Here is a 23,333-nt window from a genome sequence, read left to right on the forward strand (position 1 = left end):
GCCCATCGGTGACCCGCGATCACATGACGGGGTCGCCGATGGGCAGGGCTTAGGACGCGCTTCCCGGAAGCGCACGTTAAATGCCGCTGTTGCGGGCACATGTCAGCTGTAATAATCAGCTGACATGTGCTCGGTTCAGTGCGGGCTCACCGCCGGAGCCCTCACTGAACCAGGGGAGGTAGCCTGTGACGTACTAAGACGTCACAGGTAGTAAAGGGGTTTAAAGGAATTTTCCCATAAAGTACATATTAATTAATAGATCCTGTAAAAATAATATGTTCCTCAATTGGATGTGTTTATATAAAATGTTCCTGTGCTGAGATAATCTTATAAATGTGCCCCTGCTGTGTTCTGTGTAATGGATGTGTCTGACCGTATAAGGACATCGTCTGATCATACCACATCTCCTGGGCAGGGGAGGAAGCAAAAGAGAGTATACAGACATTACAGCACGGGATCAAAGCTGCAGCTTTCTGTGCGCTAAAATTTTTTTTACCTCACAGACAAAGAATCAGCTGCAAGCCCATGCTGTCCCGTATGCATACTCTTTGCTTCTTCCCCTGCCTAGGAGCTGTGGTACAGTATGTTCTGAGCCCTGCAGCATGCCTAATCCACACTTAACATCACCATGTATGGCATTATTGTGGATAGGAGAATGCACTTAAAGGGGTTCTCTAATCATTATCTATCAACTGGATAGTTTTTCAATATGAGGTCAGCTGAAAACTGCTCCGGTCGGATTTAAGCAATGTATGGTCGGCATCATTGCTTAGTACTGTAGATGAGTACTAAGCTTTATCTCCCATTGAAGTGTTTATACTGCAGTACTCAAGCATCGGCCCACTAGCAATATACGGAGTTGCTGTGCTTAGCCTGTAAATAGTTTAGGCTTAGTGCACTGTGTCCATGCACCTAGCCTACAGTATACATATGGAAAAGTTTTCAGATGTATACTGTAAGTTTTCCATGGCTGACCATTCACCAGACACAAGCTAAGGGCTCATACTCATCCGCAAGAAAAACGGACTAGTGCAATCGGATAAAAAAAATCAGATTGCACTTTGACTAATGTTATTCAGTGATTCCCTGCTGATCTGCAATTTTTTTCTCAGCTCAAACTGGACTGAGAAAAAAAATCTCAGCATGCTGAGAGTGGCCGCTTATATTGGAAGAGACTCGCCAATGCAAACTCAATGGGTGCAAGAAAAAAAAAAATGCATGGCACACAGACCATGTGTGTGCTGCCCGATTTTTACGCACCCATCTCCTAGAAAATCCGACATCTCATCAGCCGATTACAGTAAGTTCATTCACAGTGTGACCCATCAGAATAGAATAGATATGTACAGTACAGACCAAAAGTTTGGACACAACGTCTCATTTAAAGATTTTTCTATATTTTCATGACTATGAAAATTGTACATTCACACTGAAGGCATCAAATCTATGAATTAACACATGTGGAATTATATACTGTGAGGTAGCGCTATTCATCACGCTGGGGGGTACTCGCTGCTGGTAACATCAATTTTGCGGAATCATTTCACCACTTTTTTAGCCCATCCTCTGCAAGGCCACAGGAGACAAGAAGTCTGACACATAGTCAACGCCTAGAGACGATGGTACAGGAGTATCTCCAAGTAAACATTGAAGCCACGACTGAGTCACTGGACCCTTGCTCTTTTTGGGCTTCCAATCTGGATAAATGGCCGGAGCTAGCCACTTACGCCTTGGAGATCTTGTCATGCCCCGCAGCCAGCGTTCTGTCTGAACGTGTGTTCAGCGCTGCTGGTGGTGTGCTGACAGATAAGCGCACGCGGCTCTCCACTGATAATGTAGACAGACTCACGTTCATAAAGATGAACAAATCATGGATCCGAAACGACTTTTCTACCCCTGTGTCATCCTGGGGAGAGTAAAAGCTTGATGATTGGTTAAAATCACCCTACCAACCGTTTTAAGCTTTCAAATTACTAATCATGTTTATCTGTATCTTGGCTGGAAAATAATTTGGGCTTTGTAGCAGTGTGCAGCACTGATTCTATTAGGCCATCTATAATAAGCTCCACCAGATTTAAAATTACTAATCATGTTTATCTGTATCTTGACTGGAAAATAATTTGGGCTTTGTAGCAGTGTGCAGGACTGATCCTATTAGGCCATCTATACTAAAGCTTCACCAGATTTAAAATTAATAATAATTTTTAGCTGCATCTAGCCCGGAAAATAATTTTGGGGCTCCGAGATGCGCAAGACACATAAGTGCCTTCTTGCTGCACTACCTGCAGCATGACCCTCATATTGTCAGAATTCGAAGTAATCATGACTACTGGGTTGCCACACTCTTAGATCCCCCAAACTTTTTGATCAACCTTTTCATTTTAATAAAGACCAAAAAAATGGTCATTTTTGAAATTATAAGCATTAGCAGGTTGTTAGAAACTGAAATCAAACAGTTTTCAACTCAAAACTTTATTCTAGGTGATGTTACATTTTCACATAGGACCCCTTGTTCGAAAGGAGCTTCTGAACTCTCTCGTCCATTGAATTTGTCAGGTTTTGGATGGTTTCTGCTTCAATTGTTTTGCATGAGGACAGAATACCCTCCCAGAGCTGTTGCTTAGATGTGAACTGCCTCCCGCCATCATAGACACTCCTTTTAATGATGCTCCAAAGGTTCTGAATGGGGTAGAGGTCAGGGGAGCATGGGGGTCACACCATAAGTTTGTCCCCTTTCATGCCCATATCAGCCAGAGATGCAGATGTTTTATGTGCAGCATGAGATGGTGCATTATCATGCAGAAAAATGATCTTGCTGTGAAATACACGGTTCTTCTTCTTGAACCATGGCAGGAAGTGCTGTTTGAGAAAATCCACATACATTATGGAGCTCATCTTTAGCGCCTTCAGGGATCCTAAAGGGGCCGACAATCTCTCTCCCCATGATTCCAGCCCAAAACATTACTCCACCTCCTCCTTGTTGGCGCTGTAGCCGTGTTTGCGTGGGGTGTCCATCAACCAGCCATCCTCCACTCCATCCATCTGGACCATCGAGCGCTGCACGGCACTCATCCGTGAACAAAACAGTTTTGAAATCAGTCTTCATGTAATGTTTGGCCCACTGGAGCCGTTTCTGCTTGTGTGAAGTGGAAAGAGGAGGTCGACAGGATGGCGTATGCACAGCTGCAAACCTCTGAAGGACCCTGCATCTTGTTGTTCGGGGGACGTTGGAGGCACAAGCAGCTTCAAAAACTTGTCTGCTGCTATGACAAGGCTTTTTTGCCGCTGCTCTTTCAACCTGACGTAATTGCCTGTAGGAAAGAGTCCTCAATTTGCCCTTATCAGCACGCACACGTGTGTACTGTGAATCAGCTACATACTTCTTGATTGCCAAGACACTTCATCCTGATCATCGCACAATGTTGATTGTAGTCATGCCTTGACCTAAACACTCCACAATTTGTTGCTTCTCAGCAGCCGACACATCCTTTTTCTTTCCCATTTTGGCAGAAAATGTAGGCTGCTTAATAATGTGAGACAGCCTTCTTAAGTAGTCTTGCCTTTCATTGGACACACCTGCCAAACTAATTAGCACAGGTGTCTGCAATTGCTTACAGTGATATAAAGAGCCCTGACACACATCACCATCAATGAGTTTAACTGACAAACAAACAAATTCTTCCCTTATCACTCCTAAACACTTTTTGCATAATAATTTGGAACACAGTGTACATGTGCTTTTCCACAAAACACCAGTGGTTCACGTAGTGAATCTTACAGTTCTAACTTGCCAACCGTGGTCTGTATGGAGTTGTTCAATAAAGGGCCCAAAATTAAGATAACATAGATGGGAGAGGTCTCTATGAATAGGAATTCCTAAGTATTTGATACCCTGTGAGGGCCAGGCAAAGGGAAAGTTGGACTGGATGGAATCCTATATGGATTTGGGGAGGGAGACATCGAGGGCCTCAGACTTCGCTGCATTGATTTTAAAATTTGACCATGTAACAAAGTGATCTATTTCAGCCATAACAGCATGGATGGATATATGTGATTGAGTGATATATACTAGGACATCATCAGCAAATAGAGAGCACTTGTACTCGGTGCCTCCCACCTCAATCCACCTAATATTGGGGTTATGGCGAATTGATGAGAGCAGGTGCTCCGTCACTAGGATGTATAAGAGAGGGGACAGAGAACATCCCTGCCTTGTCCCATTGGTGATTGTGAAAGGTGATGAAAATGTTCTGACGCGCCCCCTGGGCCTTGGGACACCCGGAGCCGGACCCTTTTTGGTGGATGCTGGTGGTTGTAGTCTCCGTGGCGGCAACCCGGTTCCGTGGCTCAGGGCGGTCAAACCAGTGGCGGAACTATTTATGTGGTTTTGATGTTTAAATGTCCGACTACGCCACCCGTGGATTGCGGTCAGAGTGAACCGCCGCTCCAGGGCAGACCGCTGAGGCTGGTGTTATGGGTGCAGCAGAGCGTAGCATAACTCCCCACAGGAGGAGTATAGCCTCAGGGCAGTGTATGCGGAGGATGGGGGTGATGGTGCAGGGCAGCAGCAGTAATGACACGGAGTCAGTGATGCAGTCCAGGGCCTTTACTCACAGTTCTTATTATCCAGACCACGTCTGCAGGTAACGGCTGCCCACGTCGTACTGTGCTCACCAGGTGAGGGGCTCAGACAACTCCCAGATAACTTTGGAGTGCTTCACAGGACCCCCTTTGTGTGTCCTTTGTCTGGCCTTTCTTACCAACCCTTCTGTCCGGCTGCCTCGGGCCTCCTCTTGGTAAACTTGGCGCCAGTTTCCCTGACCCTATGTGGTGCCTTCCTAGCGGGTGTAGCGAGGGGCTGCGCCACATAAAATGTCACAGCCTCCTGTTTCTAGCTGAGGGTCGTTTCCTGCCTCCACTAGTTTCGGGGACCGGTCTCCCCCTTTGGCCTGACCCCTCCACGCAGGTGGATTCGGGCGTGCGGTGGCGACTCGCCCGTCCGCACCCCTGAGATCCCTTCGTTCCTCGTTCCTGGAGCCTTCTCCGCTCCTCTTCCTTCCTTCTCCCTCTTCCAGGCCTGGGCCTCTGTTACTAGGCCCGCCTCCGGAGCAGAGCTCATGCAGAGCCCCTGCTCCCTGCCACTTCTGCTCAGACTTCTCTGCACTGAACTAAGATGGTGCCCACCTTTTATACTCCCTTCTCAATGCACCCAGGAACTGCTTCCTCCCTGCTCCTGCACTACAGGGTTCCCCTTCCTCAGTGTTCCCTCCACCCACTCCAGCCAGGGACAGGGACTGTCGTGCCCATCTCAGGGGCATATTGGTCGCCCTGCCCCACGGCAATGTGGTGTAATGCATGCAGGTGTCGGGTCCTGATCCACACTACATCCTTACCTGAGAGTGAGATATCACACCTCTGGGTGAGGTGCAATACCTCTGTAGCAACCGAGCCCTCAGGGTGCTACAGTTCCATTTATCTTCAGCCTAAGTGACGTATTGCTATACAGGGCCGTGATTTTGGCTATAAAAGGGTCCCCTAGACCCCTACCCCAAGCTTTTTAAGAGAATCATATATGGCGTGCCAGGAGACTCTATGGAATGCTTTCTCAGCATCCAACGAGAGTATCTAATTACAAATTTTTAACTGCATCTAGCCCAGGAAATACTTTGTGCCTAGTAGCAGGGTCTGCTAGTCAGCGGATTATCCCAGCTGTTAATCAAGCTACACCACCTGTAGTTTGGACACTTCATTTTTTCAAAGGAAATGCTTCGGGACCACGGGATACTCAGTGAAGAGCATCAGGAGGCACCCCAAGGCATAGGGGCTCGGACTGGCAGTAGGATGCCTTGCGGTGGACAGCCGAGCTCGATCCTTATAAAAGCTTTTTAACTGCAGTAGCTTTAGTGGACGCTACTGGAGCTGGAATTACGCGGCTGCTGGCATGAGACTTGCCCTCCAATAGATCCTTGTAAATGGATTTAAAGTGTATTTATTCAAATTAGAGAGACAATTTAAATTAAAAAGCTTAGAGCTGCCTCCACCACAGGGGGGCTCGCTCGACCCACCAGCGGACAGGCACCAGTATTGGGAGAGGGGGGCTGGCCGTCAGGGTTCACCGCGGCTCTGGCACAAACCCGGCGACACGGAGGTGGCACGGGCAGGAGCGGACTGAACGTGTCGACTTCTCACTTTTTGGATTTTAGAAGGGCATGACATGCCTATATCTGTGTCTCCCCCTCCTTTTACTCCTCCACCTCTTTTCTTTTCGCATGACTATATGTACTTGTCACTTTTCCATGTGTTAGTTGTGTCTTCTGAGCAGTTTGTCAGCTTTTGGACACCTTTGAAGGTGTTTTCTATGTGTTTCTATGTGTTTTTGTTTGCCTGCCATTGGTTTTAACGGTGTTCGAAGGTGTTCGACGAACAGTTCGACGAACAGTTCGGTGAACACACGGGTGTTCGACGAACCGAACCGAACTCGAACACTACGGGGGTGGCTCAACACTAGTCCCAAGCAACACTCCATCAGCCTCTGGAACGTTCCGGGTGCGTTGCAGAGTCCAAACGGCATACTGTTGAACTCGCACAGTCCCATCGGGGTGGTGAAGGCCATCTTCTCCCGGTCTTCCTCAGCAACAGAGACTTGCTAGTACCCGCTAGTGAGATCCAGTGTAGAGAAGTAATTGGCAGATTTTAGTGCAGCCAGGGATTCCTCTATATGGGGCAAAGGGTATGCATCTTTATGTGTTGTGCGATTAATCTGTCTAAAATCTACGCACATCCTCATGCTACCGTCCTTTTTCCTGACCAGGACCAGGGGAGCTGCCCAAGGGCTACAGCTATCCCTTACTACCCCTGCCTTTTTCATGTCACGCAACATTTCCTTGGCTTTCTTGTAATGTGCTGGTGGTATGGGTCGGTAACACTCCTTAATGGGTGGATGGTTACCGGTGGGTATGTGGTGTTATACCCCTTTAACCCTTCCAAAGTCAAGTGGGTGTTTACTAAACACTTGCTCATATTCCTGAACCACTCTGTAAACACTGTGTTTCTGATGGATGGGAGTGGCGTCAGTCCCAACATGGAGCTGTTGACACCAATCCTCCAGTTGAGCTTCGGAGTCGTTGTCCTCCACTGCATCTGGTGGGGTCAAGGATTCCACTGTGTGTATGGCATCATCATTCACAGTATATAATCTAGCAACAGTGGCATACCTTGGCAATTTGACTTCCTCCTCCCCACAATTTAGGAGTCATACGGGCACCCTCCCATTGCGTACGTCAACTACCCCTCTAGCAGTTAGGAGTGTAGGTCTGTGCTCTGAGCTAATGGGCTCCACTACCGTCTGGTAGTTCTGTCCCTTGAGACCTATTGCTGGCCTACACCAAATCAGCATCTCACTCATTGGGGGAATCACAATGGGTATCGGGTCTGTCACCCGTACATTACCAATCTCACCACCTGTTAGCTTTACCTTTTGCTGGTACAGGAGAGCTCGAATCTCTCTCTGGAGCACCTTCCTCTGCCCTGGTTTGGCAGTGTCAGCAATCTGTTGGAGTAAAAACAACACTTCTCCCAAACAGTTACCAACAATATTTGTACCAAGTATCATATACGGATTGGTATCACCAGGGTTAGATTCTATAACAATTAGTCCTTGGTCCTTTAGTTCCACTCTCCCCACCTTCACTGTCACGTCCTTAACCCCTACTAGGTTAAGAGGAAGGCCGTTAGAGGCATACACAGAGAGGTTCGGGGCTGGCGGGTGGAGTTCATCTATGGACCAGTACCTTTTGTAGAGGACATCAGGTATGATGGTTACCTGTGAGCCGGTGTCCAGTAACGCAGGTGTTGCTATGCTGTCCAGCACGATGGACAGGAAAGGCCTTCCTCCTACAAACCGGTGGTACCAGCTTGATGGGCCTGGTTGATTTACTCTTGGGTGTCGGCCCACGGCCCCAGGATTTGCCCATTTAAAGGACAGTTCCGCGCGGTGTGGCCTGCCTTGAGGCAACGGTAGCAGATGAAATCTCCTGGAGGGCAACGTTGGTCGTTGGTCCTCCCACGGGGTGGCGTTGTCCTCCTATGGGGTGGTGTTGTCCTCCTTCTTCTCCTCATCCAGGGGACATCCTCATCCTTCCTTCCGGCTCAGGCTCCGTCTGCAGCTGCAGGGTGCTCAGGACAGTGGCCAGGGTTTTACTTAGCTGATGCACTTCAGAGTGCAGGCTGTCCAGCTGACTAGGGGGCACTGTTTGCATCTTTGTTTCAGCCATTAATGAAGGAGCAGTGGGTGCTGCGGGCACTGGGGTGGCCCCACCCTGGTAATGCTGGATAGCAGTATCTGATGATTCCAGGGGCTGCAGACCTTTAATAGCCATGTCCTTCAGGGTGTCAAAGGTGGCATCTAGATGATCTAAGGCCCACCACTGTACGGTTCTGCTCTCCTCCTGGGACCTCCACCCCCGGATGAATTGTTCTGTCAGCATTTTATTTTCATCTTGTATGCTGGCTGGACTAACCTGTTTCAGGGCCCACAGGGCTTCCTGTAAGCGCCAGGCATAGTCCCGGATACTGTCCTCAGGTTTCTGGGTACAGTGGTAGAACCTCATCCGGAGATCTGTCTCAGTGCGGTTTTCAAAGACAGTTTGCAGTCTCTTAAAGATAATGGATACAGATTCCTGGTCTGTGGCTGGCCAGGTTTCAACTTCCCGCTCTGCGGCACCAGTCATTTGTCCCAGCACAACAGCGGCTCTATGTTTACCAGTCATTGAGTACATATCCAGTACACCGCATATTTTTCTTTTGAATCCAGACAGGGTGTCTGGTTTGCCATCATACTGGGGAAGCCATTTTGCTCCAGGGATATACGGCAGGGCCATGGGTATCAACGGAGTCATGACCCCTGCTGGTGGGGCGGCCTCTCTGGCCTGTGCAGCGCAGGCCGCGAGTTGAGCATCAGGAGCGTTATCCGGTGCTCCGGCGTCTTGCTGGTCGTCGGCCATGGTTGCGCCCCCCTAGTGAACCGTAGCCTACCTCCTATTTCTTTAATCGGGTAGGCCGCAGCTCCTCAGACAGCGGTCTCCTTCCAGGACCTGACGCTTCCAGGTGCTGCGTCAGAGCGTGAGGCAGGACTTGAGCTTCGCTTCTAGCAGTCACGCCTCTCCGATTCCCGCGGTTACGCCCCTCTTCTTCCCGCGCGGAGACGCGGTAATGGCGGCGATGTTCACCACAGTTAAAACACAGTTCAAATATGGCACAGAGTACCCGGTGGCAACAGGCACGAAATCCTGTTTGTGACACCAGAAGTTGGCGCGCCCCCAGGGCAATGGGGTAGTCGGAGTCCGGGCCGATAGATGCTGAGGGAAAGGGATATGTCACAGTGGCTGGCCCGGTCCATGGCCCAGGGCGGTCAACTAAAAGGGGGGAAAGTTTATATGGGGTTTATAGTTCGATCGTGACTAGTGTTGAGCGATACCTTCCGATATCAGGAAATATCGTATCGGATTGGATCGGGCCGATACCCAAAAAGTATCGGATATCGCCGATTCCGATACCGGAAACCAATGCAAGTCAATGGGACACAAATATCGGAATGAAAATAAACCCTTTCTTTCCTTGTAGGTTAATTCTACATGAAGTAAAACAACTAAGAATAATGTAGAAGGTATTACGCGAAAAGCCGGCAATTCAGCAGCGGCATACACCGGTACCCGACAATTTACAACAGAAAGAATAGAGCTTCACACATATATTAGATAGATAGAAACATGTCAGTCACATATATATGAAGTACAGTGACAGTGTTGATTACTGTACTTGTCATTTAGCGTAAAGGATTTATTAAAAAAAAAAATAGTGTTTTCATGCACCGTCTCTTTAAAAAAGCCCGCCGGCAATTCAGCAGGGGTACCCGACAATTTAGAATAGAAGAAATAGAGAATCACCCATAGATTAGATAGATAAAAACATGTCAGTCACATATATATGAAGTACAGTGATAGTGTTGATTACTGTACTTGTCATTTAGTGTTAAAATAAAGGATTTATTTTAAAAAAAATTGGCGTGGGGTTCCCCGTAATTTTAGGCTCTGGCGGAGGTTAAGCAGACAGCTGGGGCAGATGTTTGAAGCCTGGGAAGGGGGTAATACCCACGGAGCTTCCCAGGCTACTAATATCAGCCCCCAGCTGAATACCTAGCCTTTACTAGCTATTAAAATGGGGGACCCCCCCCAAAAAATGGCGTGGGGTCCCCCCTAATTTAATAGCTAGCAAAGGCTAGGCAGACAGCTGGGGGCTGATTTTAATAGCCCAGGAAGGGTGCCATGAATATTGGCCCCCTCCCAGGCTAGAAACACCAGCCGTCAGCCGCCCCAGAAATGGCGCATCCATAGGATGCGCCAATTCTGGCACTTAGCCTCGCTCTTCCCACTGCCCTGTAGCGGTGGCAGTGGGGTAATAGGGCTGGGGTTGATGTCAGCTTATAATGCCTGCTGACATCAAGCCCAGGTTAGTAATGGAGAGGCCTCTATAAGACACCCCCATTACTAACTCCATAGTCAAAGTTAAAAAGAAACACAAAAACCCAGAATAAAGTCCTTTAATTGAAATAAACACACAATTCTTTATTGTTCTAAATTAAACCATACTTACCATCACGCCCATTCCAGCTGAAGCCAACGATCTCCTGCAATAAAAGAAAAATAATTAAGCAACATCATCCTTACCTTTCCATGGTTCCCACGACAGCTTCAGCTCTGCTACATCGAGATGACAGGCTGGACCGCAGCAGAACGCTGCCATCCAGCCTGTCATCCCGCAGACACTGAGAAGCGCAGGCATGCTTGCGCTCCTCAGTGTCTCGCTGTGACGGCATAAAGATGAGCCGAGGTCATGTCCAATGAACTCGGCTCACCTCTTGCATGTCACTGACAGCGTGGGAGAATTCTCACGCTGAAGCGCTGAGTGCAGGAGAATTTTCCCACGCTGTCAGTGACGTGCATGAGGTGAGCCGAGTTCATTGGACATGACCTCGGCTCATCTTTATGCCGTCACAGCGAGACACTGAGGAGCAAGCATGCCTGCGCTTCTCAGTGTCTGCGGGATGACAGGCTGGATGGCAGCGTTCTGCTGCGGTCCAGCCTGTCATCTCGATGTAGCAGAGCTGAAGCTGTCCTGGGAACCATGGAAAGGTAAGGATGAGGTTGCTTTATTATTTTTCTTTTATTGCAGGAGATCGTTGGCTTCAGCTGGAATGGGCGTGACGGTAAGTATGGTTTAATTTAGAACAATAAAGAATTGTGTGTTTATTTCAATTAAAGGACTTTTTTCTGGGTGTTGTGTTTTTTTTAAATACTTTACAAGAAATTCATGGCGGTCATGTCTAATATTGGCGTGACCCCCATGAATTTCGGGCTTAGGGCCAGCTGATAATGCCAAGCTGGCCCTAACCCCTTTATTACCCAGTGAGCCACCGCACCAGGGCCCTGGATGAGTTGGGTACAGCGCCAGAAGATGGCGCTTCTATGAACGCGCCATTTTCCGGGGTGGCTGCGGAATGCAATTTGCAGCGGGGGTGGCCCAGAAAGCTTGGGCCTCCCTGCGCTGCAGATTCCACTCCCCAGCTGCCTAGTTGTACCTGGCTGGACAAAAAAACAGGGCGAAGCCCCACGTCAATTTTTTTTAAATTATTTCATGAAATAATTAAAAAAAAAGGGCTTCCCTATATTGCTGTGTCCGGCCAGGTACAAATAGGCAGCTGGTGGTTGGGGGCAGCCCGTTCCTGGATGCTGTACCTGGCTGGCATACAAAAATATGGCAAAGCCCATGTCAAAATTTTTGGGAAAAATTAATTAAAAAATAAATAATAATTTAGGGATTGCATCTTTATTAACCCCTCAAGTGTCATTTAGTGTTAAAATAAAGGATTTATTAAAAATAAAATTGGCGTGGGATCCCCCATAATTTTAGTCTCTAGCGGAGGTTAAGCAGACGGCTGGGGCAGATGTTTGAAGCCTGGGAAGGGGGTAAAACCCACGGAGCTGCCCAGGCTACTAATATCAGCCCCCAGCTGAATACCTAGCCTTTACTAGCTATTAAAATGGGAGACCCCCCCCAAAAAAAATGACGTGGGGTCCCCCCTATTTTAATAGCTAGCAAAGGCTAGGCAGACAGCTGGGGGCTGATATTAATAACCCAGGAAGGGTGCCATGAATATTGGCCCCCTCCCAGGCTAGAAACACCAGCCGTCAGCCGCCCCAGAAATGGCGCATCCATAGGATGCGCCAATTCTGGCACTTAGCCTCGCTCTTCCACGCTGCCCTGGTGCGGTGGCAGGGGGTAATAGTGGTGGGGTTCATGTCAGCCATGCCATGAAGCCCAGGTTAGTAATGATGGGCGTCTATAAGACACCCCCATTACTAACCTACAAAGTGTTAAAAATAAAAAACACACACTACACCCAGAAAAAATAATTTATTTGAAATAAAACACACCATTTTATTTAATTCTTAGTTTACTAAAAAAAAACTAAAAAAAATAGTTACCTGTCCACGTTCCTGCGCTGATCTCCCATGCACAGCTGTGACATCTGGAGATGGTGACAGCTGTGCATGGCTGTTGTAAGCTCACGCTGCCGGGAACACGTCCGCTCCCGGCAGCGGGAGCCACTGACTGAGGTCACCGGAGTGCATTCAGTCAGCGCTGCTCCGGAGACCTCCTTTACGGCACTGCTGTACGGTGGGAATTTCTCACGGTACAGCGGGGCCGTAAAGCAGCTAACCGGAGCAGCGCTGCCAGAACTCCGGCGAACCCGCTTATGCTGTCATTCTAGCGGCGGCAGCGGTTTAGCGCGGTCACATTCTATGTGGCTGCTCTAAACTGGAGATCATCGTGGGACACTCGTGGACTACTATGGAGGGGTAAGGATAAGGTTGTGGTTTATTATTTTATATTTTATATTTTATTACAGGAGATCGATGGCTTCGGGGAATTAGGTGTCTAGGTGAGTATAGGTGTAGTTTTTTATTTTATTTTAGGTGGCGATCGGCGGGGACAGGTAATGTATGAACTAATTTATTGTAGGTAACCACTGGCCACCAATGACATGTATTTAAAATTTATTGGGGACAAAAACAAATATATATGGGGGCCTAAAAAACTAAAAGATGTATAGGGGCAAAAAAATAGCACATGGGGCAGTTTAAATAGCAGGATCAGGCTGATGGGAACTACTGCTCCCATCAAGCTGATCCTGCTGGCACGAGTGGACGGGGGACAGACATAGGCCGATGGGAGTAGTAGTGTCACATCGGCCTATGTCTGCCTGCACGCACAGACACCGCGCACACCCGCAGACCCGCACACCCGCAGACATCGCGCACACATCGCACAGACACCGCACACACACCGCGCACACCCGCACAGACACCCACACACACCAATCATGACCGGTCTGGGAGGTGAGGCTGACCTGTGCGGCTGTGGGAAAGTTCATGTGAGTTCATGCAGTCAAGCATGAACTCACATGAACCCTCTGAGGGCACCGCGGCTACTTCAAATGAACAGCTGATCAGCATCACCTCATACCTCAGCTGTTCATTTGAAATAACCGGCGGGAAAGCGCAGCACAGAACGGGGAAAGCCGGCGGTGAAGTCTTTTCACTGCCGGCTTCCCCGCCCGGGTCCTTCGCTCCCCGCTCCTTGGTGCTGCGCTCCCCACCCGGTCCTAACTTACGATCGGGATGGGAGGTGGCGAGGGGAGCGGAGGATCGGGGTGGGAGGCTGCGGGGAAGCAGTATGGGGCTGTGTGATTGTTTACAAGTCGGCGGCTTTTTACCGCCCGCCGGCTTTTAAACAATCAGGAGAATTCTCCCACGCTGGGATGGCATTCTGATGACAGGCTGGATCGCAGCTGAGCGCTGCCATCCAGCTTGTCATCCTTCAGAGACACTGCAGAGCGCAGGCATTATGGGAACTTCCGATTCCGGTATTCGATATTCTAAAAGTATCGGAATTAAGTATCGGAATTCCGATACCGCGAATATCGGCCGATACCCAATATTTCAGTATCGGAATGGTCAACACTAATTGTGACGCCACCTGTGGTTTCTGGTAATTTATACCAGCGCTGCTGCAGACCTCTGAGGCAGTGATAAGGCAGCTGGAGTGGAACGGCTCCCCACAGGTGGAGCGGGACTCAGGGCAGGGTAGAGTTTGATGGTGGGTGGTGATGCTGGGACCTGTAGTGCAGGCGGAATGGCGCAGCAGGAGTAACTGACAGAGACAGGGGATTCACTTCAATACCTTTACTGGTGTGGATGTCAGGTACGGTCCAGGGTACTCAGTAGGATGGGTGCACTTCAGGACTTCTCCCCAGTGAGCGGACATAAAGCCTCCTGGTCCATGTCTGCCTCACTGTATGCTCCTGGCCAGCCTGCAACTGGGCCTAGCTTATGTGTCGTGCTGTTCCTTCACCTGTCGCTTGGTAGTAGGACCTTCTGCTGGCAACCACTATCCCTGGTAACGCTGGGGCCTTCGTGGTTCCTGGTCCTGTAATGGATCTAGCTTCAGGTCGGCCAGGGACTTGTAGTCCTCCTGGAATGCCGGTGGTCCCTACTGGGTATAAAGGACCCTGTAGGCGTGGACCCGGTGTCCGGTTTGCATCTTCGGGGTGAGCCTAGGATGCTCCTCTGCCCCTTCAACTCCTCTATCCTCTCCTCTTTGCCGTCGGCCACACTCGGGGCCCTGAGAACTCAGCAGCAGGCGTGCTGCGTCTTCGCTGCTCTCAGCGTCAGCACGCTCTCAGACTCTCTGTCTCTGTCTGACTGACTGAACTTCCTGGCTCCACCCTCCATATATATATCCCTAACGGGCTCCCTCTGGTGGTATGAGGTGGAAGGGTGGAGGTGTTTGTATGTAATGAGGGCCTCTTGTGGAGAAGTCCGTCCTTACACCCTGGGTCCTGTTGTACCTGTGAACAGCAGGGTGCCACACTGTCCTTCCCACTAAATGCACTGGGGAGGGCACAGGTAATGTTTTGGTATGCACGCTTGTGTATAAGGCGCACCGGGACAAATAGGGGCGGCTGGGGACCGTTTATGGACACCCAGCCGTCCCCAGGCAGCTGGGGACCATATGTGGGCACCCGGCCGTGGGGCGGCTGGGGACCGAGTATGGACACCCAGCCGCCCCCTGGCGGCTGGGGACCAAGAGTGGAAACCCAGCCGATAGGCTGCTGGGGACTGAGTATGGATGCCAGGCCACCGACGCAGCCATGACGTGGTGGCCAGATTACGCCTCCACATGCCTAAAAGGCCCAATTTCAAGTGCAAGCAAGCAGTATGGTATTGCAGCCTGGGGGTGGGTGGGTGGCAGGCTGCATACTTGCGCTTGCATTGCAAGGAATGGGGGAGGTACAATTGAACACTGCCCTGGGACAAGGACTTGCACGGGGATAGTTGCAAGTCTGCATCTTCTGATGCGGAAAGGATCGCTTCTGATGGACACACTTTTAGGCAGTGATCTGGGTGTCAGAGATGCTTCCAGGGGTCTTCCCCATGCTGTTCCCGTGTCTTTTCAGCACTGTATGCATGTGTCATACAGCACATGGCCAGATAAGGTTGTAAAATGTTAAAATGACATTTACCGGTGAATGCATTTGTCACAGTTGAAAGCAATACAAAAGTGCAAAAACGCATAAAAAATGCTACTTGCGAACATAGCCCAAGGTGTGGAGGAGTATTTTTGTTTTTGGTTATTTATTTTACCTTATACACAAGTCTTTACCCTGGAAAGGATGTTCCTTAACATATTTCACAGGAAAACAGTTTCAGTTTCGTTTTTGAACGTTTTATTGCGAGCCCGTAAAAGTGGCTTAATACCCCTGACCACATTGTTGACAGCAGTGACCTGAGGGTCAGAAATGCTTCCTGGGGCGATCCCCATGTCATTTGAGCACTGTCAATATCGTTTTGGGCACTTTTAAGGCTTTCTACAGACTGCCGGGGGTGCCGCTGCAAAAATGCTCGGGTCTCCCATAGACTAACATTGGGCTCGTTGCTCAGTTCAAGCACCCGAGTATCACGGTGAGCTCGGCCCAAGCTTCGAGCACCCGAGCATTTTAGTGCTTGATCAACACTAATCCACACGTCTCCACGTACTGATGATGGGTTTGGGTCTCCAAATTGGGCACATGACCTTGCCCTTTACGCCTTGGAGGTGCTGGCCTACCTTGCGGCAAGTGTACTGTCGGAACGTGCGTTCAGAACCACAGGGTGTGTGATTACAGACGGGCGCATCTGCCTGTCCACAGCCAACGTATGCAAGCTCACATTCATTAAAATGAAGCAGGTGTGGATCCCACAGGACTTGTCTGTACTTTTTGGCTAAATAGAGATGTATACCAGCTGCACCCAGCTATTGTTGAACTCCACCCAGTTTGTTCGTTCTAGCGACCATTTCCAAAAAGTGCTGGCTGCCTCTTCCACCTACATCACCAAATCCACCTCCTGGTTCAAGATTATTTTTTACTAGATGGTGGCCCGATTCTAACGCATAGGGTATTCTAGAATATGTATGCGGCCGACAGGGCGCAATCAGCAGAGCATTGTTTAAATTTGGCGCCAAAATCGCTGATTGGTCGCGGCCGGCAACCGCGACCAATCAGCAAAGCGGTGTTTAAATTTGGCGGCAATATCGGTGATTGGTCGCGGGCGGCGGTCGCAACCAATCAGCGAACCGTGTTAGTGAGGACCGGAGAGCGTGTTTAAATTTGGCGCCAAAATCGCTGATTAGTCGCGACCGTGACCAATCAGCAAAGCGGTATTTAAATTTGGCGCCAATATTGCTGATTGGTCGCGGCCGGCGGTCGCGACTAATCAGCAGAGCGGTGTTTAAATTTGGCGCCAATAATGCTGATTGGTTGCGGTCGCCGACCGCGACCAATCAGCAGAGCGGTGTTTAAATTTGGCGCCAATATCGCTCATTAGTCGCGACCGCCGGCTGCGACCAATCAGCAGAGCGGGGTTTAAATTTGGCGCCAATAATGCTGATTGGTCGCGGCCGGCGACCGCAACCAATCAGCAGAGCGGTGTTTAAATTTGGCGCCAAAATCGCTGATTGGTCACGGCCGGCGACCGCGACCAATCAGCAAAGCGGGGTTTAAATTTGGCGCCAATACTGCTGATTGGTCGCGGTCGCCGGCCGTGACCAATCAGCAGAGCGGTGTTTAAATTTGGCGCCAAAATCGCTGATTGGTCGCGGCCGGCGGCCGCGACCAATCAGCGAATCTTATTAGTGAGGACCGGGGAGCGGCGCTGCCTGTGCGGGTACTTCCGCTGCAAGTAGCCGGGAGATGAGCGGCTGCTCGCAGCAGAAGTATCCCGACCGATGGCGCCGCTTCCCGGTCCTCCCTTCACACTTGCCGTCGGGAGATCAGCGGCCCTAGGCGCTGATCTCCCGACGGTAGCTGCATGGAGGGCAGCGGCGCCGCCAGTCGGGGTCCTTCTGCTGCTAGCAGCCAGGAGATGACCGGCTGGCACCGGTCATCTCCCGGCTGCATCGCCGCTGACCTCCGTGCGGCAGATGAGCCGCTAACGGCCGCCATCTTTTTCTGAAATCCCGCGTCGCTGATTGGCCGCGGCCGGACCAATCAGCGACGCGGTATTTCCTGGACAGAAGGACAGACAGACAGACGGTATAAGATGATTATATATATTAGATTCTGTTACTTTAAGTCATTTCCCTATCCACGTTTGTTTGCAAGGCAATTGTCCTGCTCTTAACCCCTTGCTTTTTTTTGCAGCCCCCTAGCCCTTACTACAACCATTTTACAGCACAAAATTTCAGGTCCCCATTGACTTCTATGGGGTTCTGGTACCCGAATCGAACTTTGGACTACAGTCCATACAAACTCGAACATCCATGGGTCTGTTCATCATTAATTTAATTAAACTGTACTAATACTAAACAGCCATATTCAGGTGAGGACACCAAGACATATTATGGTTTAAATTTGGAAAAATCACAAAAATAAATGTTTCACATATTACTACTACTGTATATCTGCTTTTTTCACAAAAAAGTGCTGCAAAAACTGATTGCATTGTCTTTTGCTGTATTTTTGCACTTACTCACTACTTTCTATGGGTACAAAAACGCTGAAAAAATTGACATCCTGCAGTTTTCAAAAAAGCAGAAGTTTTCCAATTGAGTCAGGAAAAAAACAAATGTCTGCATGAGATTTTTGAAATCTCATAGCTTTGGTTTGTACTGTAAAAAGCAGCTTTTAAATTCGCATAAAAAAAACACCTCCTAAAACTTTTTTTTTTAATTTTTTTATTACCTTGGAAGCTTGCTGCCTTAGACAAGAGGAAAACAGAGTAGCACTTCCAAGTGGTATATAAAATCATAATTTCTTTATTCTTTGATCCATAGAAAACGAGTGACAAAAAGGTTAAAAGAACTGATGTGTTTCTGGCGTCTTAAGCGCCTTAATCAAAATATACTAAGATTAAGGGCTCGATTAAATCGGACGAATGCAATCCGATAAAAAAATAGGACTGCATTCGGACCAATTTAATCCTATGGAGGTGTGCTCAGTGGCGTTTTTTTTTCCAGTTCTGATCTGATTGCGATCGGGCTGAAAAAAAAATCGCACTGCACTCGGATAACACCCGAAGCCAGTGCGATTCCTGCTGATGCCATCTATAGAAGAGATGGAGAAATTGACTTCTCTGTCCCCTCCGCAGCTGTGCTGCGATCCTCTCTGTGGATCCTAAGGGTGCATGTGATGCCAGAAATGCATCAGTTCTTCTTAACCTTTTTGTCACTCGTTTTTTATGGATCAAAGAATAAAGATATTATGATTTTATATACCGCTTGGAAGTGATACTCTTTCCGTTTTTCCTCTTGTCTACTGTTGCTGTCCTGCACCAGCCAGAGACATGGCACCCATCGGTTAATCCTTCCATGGACTAGCATGAAACAGGCGTGGTAACCTCCTTCTCTCCTTTTCTCTCTAAACATCTTGCCTTACTATATTTCTTTTCATACAGATCCTCAGTGATATCAGCAACACTTTCTGACCCCCTGACCTCTTTTATGACTTTAGGTGGTTTCCCACATTCCAATAATTGTATTTGTTTAACAGCTTTTTAGATCACAACTAGCAACAGCCAAACCAAGCACAGGTCATCATGATAATCAACTTTTTCAAGAAGATGTCATTTTCCTTAATATATCAAAAGCATATGATTCCAGTCTCCAATGAAATCACCAATATTGTTTTATCCTACGTGAAAGTAAAAGTAAGTATAATAAGAAGGTAAGCTATTGAGTGAAGCATTTCAATCCTATTTATAGGTTATGCCAAAGGTAAACCTGTCTATTCATGTCACATGTTGTCTTTACTATACACTTGTATTCCATACCCATAAAATAGCAATTCTGGGACATCTTTTTTGTATTTTGCATGGTGCATTCCCTTTACTCCTAAATACTGTATATGACTGGATTCTACCATTCTCCATGCCTCTATTAAAGGGGAATTACAAAAGTAGAAAAACATAGCTTCTGTCTTATCTGAAGACCATTAATGCACTGTTTGTGAATTAAAGCAGCTAAATTTTTCTGATCATACAATCCCACAAAGCACATTTTAATCAATAAATCTTGTAAAAATAAGTTCCACAATTGGATGTGTTAAAAAACAAACAAAAAAAAAACAGGGATTAGTCCTACCAGTAATTGTTTTCAGGAGTCCATCCTGACAGCACCATGGAGGTCGTCTTTCTTATCCTTATAGGGATAGGAAACACATGAGAGGTTAAAAGGCCCCTCCCACCCTCACCCCTTAGTGTCTATTCCAAGTATCACACCAGGATGGATGTAACAATATTTTATTGAATCTCCATACAAAAGTTAAATCACATAAGTACTAGAAATTCTTATGGGAGGGATACTAACTGAGCTGTCAGGATGGACTTCTGGAAACATAATTACCGGTAGGACTAATCCCCATTTTCCAGGACACCCCTCCTTACAGCACCATGAAGAATACCAGAGCATGGTATTAGGGTGGGATAACCGCCTAAAGAACCTTCCTACCTATAGCAGTCTGCTGCCCTGACAACACGTCCATTTTATAGTGTTTACAGAAAGTGTTCAGACTGGACCAAGCTGCGTCCTGCATATCTAATCTACCGAAGCCCCTGCTCTCTTTGCCCGGGAAGTGGAGGCTGCTGTAGTTGAATGAGCTTTTAAGACGTCTAAGGGAGGTCTCCCTTCTAAGGGAGGTCTCCCTTCTGAAGAATAAGCTAGGGCTATCGTGGACCTGATTTATTATTATTATTCATTATTATAGCACCATTAATTCCATGGCACTTTACATGTGAAAAAGGGGTATACATAGCAAACAACAAGTACAATAGTTTGAACAAAAACAAGTCACCAACTAGTAAACGAGGAGCGAGGACACTGCCTGCAAGGGCTCACAATCTACAAGGAATGGGCGAGGATACAGTAGGTGAGGGTACAGCTGGTCATGCAGCGGAATAGGTTTGTCGGAATAGGTAGGAATTCAGGTTCCTTTTGAAGGTTTCCACAGTAGGCGAGAGTCTGATGTGTTGGGATAGAGAGTTCCAGAGTAGGGGGGATGCACAGGAAAAATCTTGTATGTGATTGTGGGGAGTGGAGATAAGAGGGGACTAGAGAAGGAGGTCTTGTGAGGATCAGAAGTTGCATGCTGGTAGGTAGCAGGAGACTAGGTCACAGATATTGTAATGCACACGCCCGGGCTGAGCGGCGTGTGCGTGTGATTGTAGTGATTCCACTGGACCGTGCCGGAGAGTGAATGCCTGGAAGGGCGTAACTAGGTATTCACCCGATCCGACCAGGGTCGCACGACGGCATACGACGCCAGTGCACCAAGGAGGAACCGAGCAGAGGGACCAGGTGCTACTCCAGGACAGACCCCTGACACGGCTGTTGACCCACACAGGGGAATACAGGAACAGACTGGTAGGCTGGCACACAGACTGGTGGGTATAGGCTGGCTCGACTGGGATGCAGGCAGGCGGGTATGCAGGCAGGGGGGTACAGGCAAGCACAGCTAGAGTACAGACAGGGAGGCACTAGCAGGTAGGAACACAGGCGGGATAGGACCCAGTACACACTGGGACTCAGGAACAATACAGGCAGAGGGGTACAGGCAAGCACAGCTAGAGTGCAGACAGGGAGGCACTAGCAGGTAGGGACACTGGCGGGATAGGACCCAGTACACATTGGGACTCAGGAACAGAACCACAGATGTGGCGGACAAACACAGCAGAGTGAGGCCACCCAGAGAGGTGAGCGAGAGCAGGGCAGGACGAGGCCGCCTGGAGCGGTGAGCAAGAGTAGAGCAGGACAAGGCCGCCAGGAGCGGTGAGCAAAGGGTCAGAGCTGAGCGAGACTGCCGGAGCAGTGAGCAAGAGTAAAGCAGGACGAGGCCGCCTGGAGCGGTGAGCAAGAGTGGAGCAAGACTGCCGGAGCAGTGAGCAAAAGGATAAGAGCGGAGCGAGACTGCCGGAGCAGTGAGCAAAAGGGTCAGAGCGGAGCAAGGCTGCCGGAGCAGTGAGCAAAAGGGTCAGAGCGGAGCAAGGCTGCAGGAGCAGCGAGCAAAGGAGTCAGAGCAGGCTAGAACCGCTGGAGCGGTGAGCAAAGGAGTCAGAGCAGGCTAGAACCGCCGGAGCGGTGAGCAAAGGAGTCAGAGCAGGCTAGAACCGCCGGAGCGGTGAGCAAAGGAGTAAGAGCAGGCTAGAACCGCCAAAGCGGTGAGCAAAGGAGTTAGAGCAGGCAAGGCTGAGCAGGGGGGACAGGGCTTTGTTCACACGGAACAGACAGGAAGGGAAAGGCAGAGCCAGATACCCACAGGGTACTTGCAGTGAAGTAGCGAGTGGACCACAAACTCACAAACGGGAGTACAGAGACAACAAGCAGGAGTTAGGTACGAGTTCAGACTCTGCAGAAAAAGGAAGGGAACGGACATAGAGGCAAAACAGGTAAAGGATAGGAGAGAGTTCAGACTGGAACTGAGTGTACGGAGGAGACTGACACTGCAGCGGAATACAGGAGCGGGTCTGGGAATACGGCCCCCAGAGAGGCAGGACGAACAGGCAAGGAGCGTGTTCAGACAGGACAGACAAGATACAGGAGCGGGTCTAGGTAATCGGCCCCTAGAAGGCGGGAGGAACAGGCTAGGAGCGTGTTCAGACAGGACAGACAAGATACAGGAGCGGGTCTAGGTAATCGGCCCCTAGAAGGCGGGAGGAACAGGCTAGGAGCGTGTTCAGACAGGCCTGGAATTACAGCCTCCAGGATAGGCAGACAAGAGAACACAGACAGGACTCAGTTCAGACACGGGAACTGATACCGCAAGGCAGGAGACAAAGACAGGACTCAGTTCAGACACGGGAACTGATACCGCAAGGCAGGAGACAAAGAACGGGACCTGGCACCTTCAGAGTGCAAGCACACACTGAATGAAACACTATGCTCAGGCAGGGATAGAAGGGAGCAGCTGAGCTATATACCAGGTGACAGACAGCAATAGGCTGAGGACGCACAAGGGGTGTGACACACAGCAGGTACAAAAAGCAGGAAGTGATCGGCCGCCGCCCTTAAGCAGCAGAAACAGACAAACAGACAGCAAGGAGGGAAGCCAGAGAGACATTCTGGACTGGAGACCAAGTGCGCGCTCTTGCACAGTGGGAGATGGACCACCATGCAAGGACGCCGCCAGGTATGTACAGTACCCCCCCCCCTTACGCCCCCTCTTTTTCAGGCCTGCCAGGATCTTTCGCAGGGAATTCGAGGGCCAATTCTTCACTTCGAAGACATCACTTCCACTGTCCACCGGAAAAACTGGTCTCCTCTGGGTAGCTAGGATGCTACCTCTCATCCAGCCATCCTCAGCAACAGACGAAATGGGTGGAGTACCAGGAACAGCACACAAGGAAGTCTCTCTCCACTTATTATCAGGTGGCACCCCAGAGGGTACAGGAGACAACTGGAAGTCCTCCACCGGGTTGGGGGGGGACAGAGACTTGGGGGTAATCTCTGCTTCGAGGTACATCTTGTCAAGCTCACAGGAAGAAATAGACGGGTTATCAGGTACATAATGAGGAAAAGTCACTGTCTCTTTGTTATCTGGTGGTACCCCGGAGGATTCAGGAAACAACTGGAGGTCCTCCGCCGGGTCAGAAGAGTGCCGAGGCTCAGAGAAAACATCTGCTTCAGAGTACACTAGGTCGGACTCACTGGACGAAGCAGGCGAGGTATCGGGTACCGAGTATAGG

The 23,333-nt window shown here is 49.2% G+C and overlaps 1 protein-coding gene across 5 annotated transcripts in view; it reads left to right on the forward strand.

Annotated features, from left to right (window-relative positions):
- Positions 1–23,333, forward strand: part of LOC141160834 (putative methyltransferase DDB_G0268948) — a 223,611-nt gene that overhangs the window by 9,014 nt on the left and 191,264 nt on the right. For all 5 annotated transcript variants that reach the window (XM_073645629.1, XM_073645628.1, XM_073645630.1 and 2 more), the window contains one exon: positions 19,148–19,304. In XM_073645629.1, the coding sequence (XP_073501730.1) occupies positions 19,194–19,304 (111 nt within the window). In that variant the 5' untranslated portion in view covers positions 19,148–19,193. The remainder of the gene's footprint in view (positions 1–19,147; positions 19,305–23,333) is intronic.

The sequence above is a fragment of the Phyllobates terribilis genome, unplaced genomic scaffold (assembly GCF_046119375.1).
Source record: "Phyllobates terribilis strain yellow unplaced genomic scaffold, ASM4611937v1 Scaffold_9__5_contigs__length_417890890, whole genome shotgun sequence".
Taxonomy (NCBI): Eukaryota; Metazoa; Chordata; class Amphibia; order Anura; family Dendrobatidae; genus Phyllobates; species Phyllobates terribilis.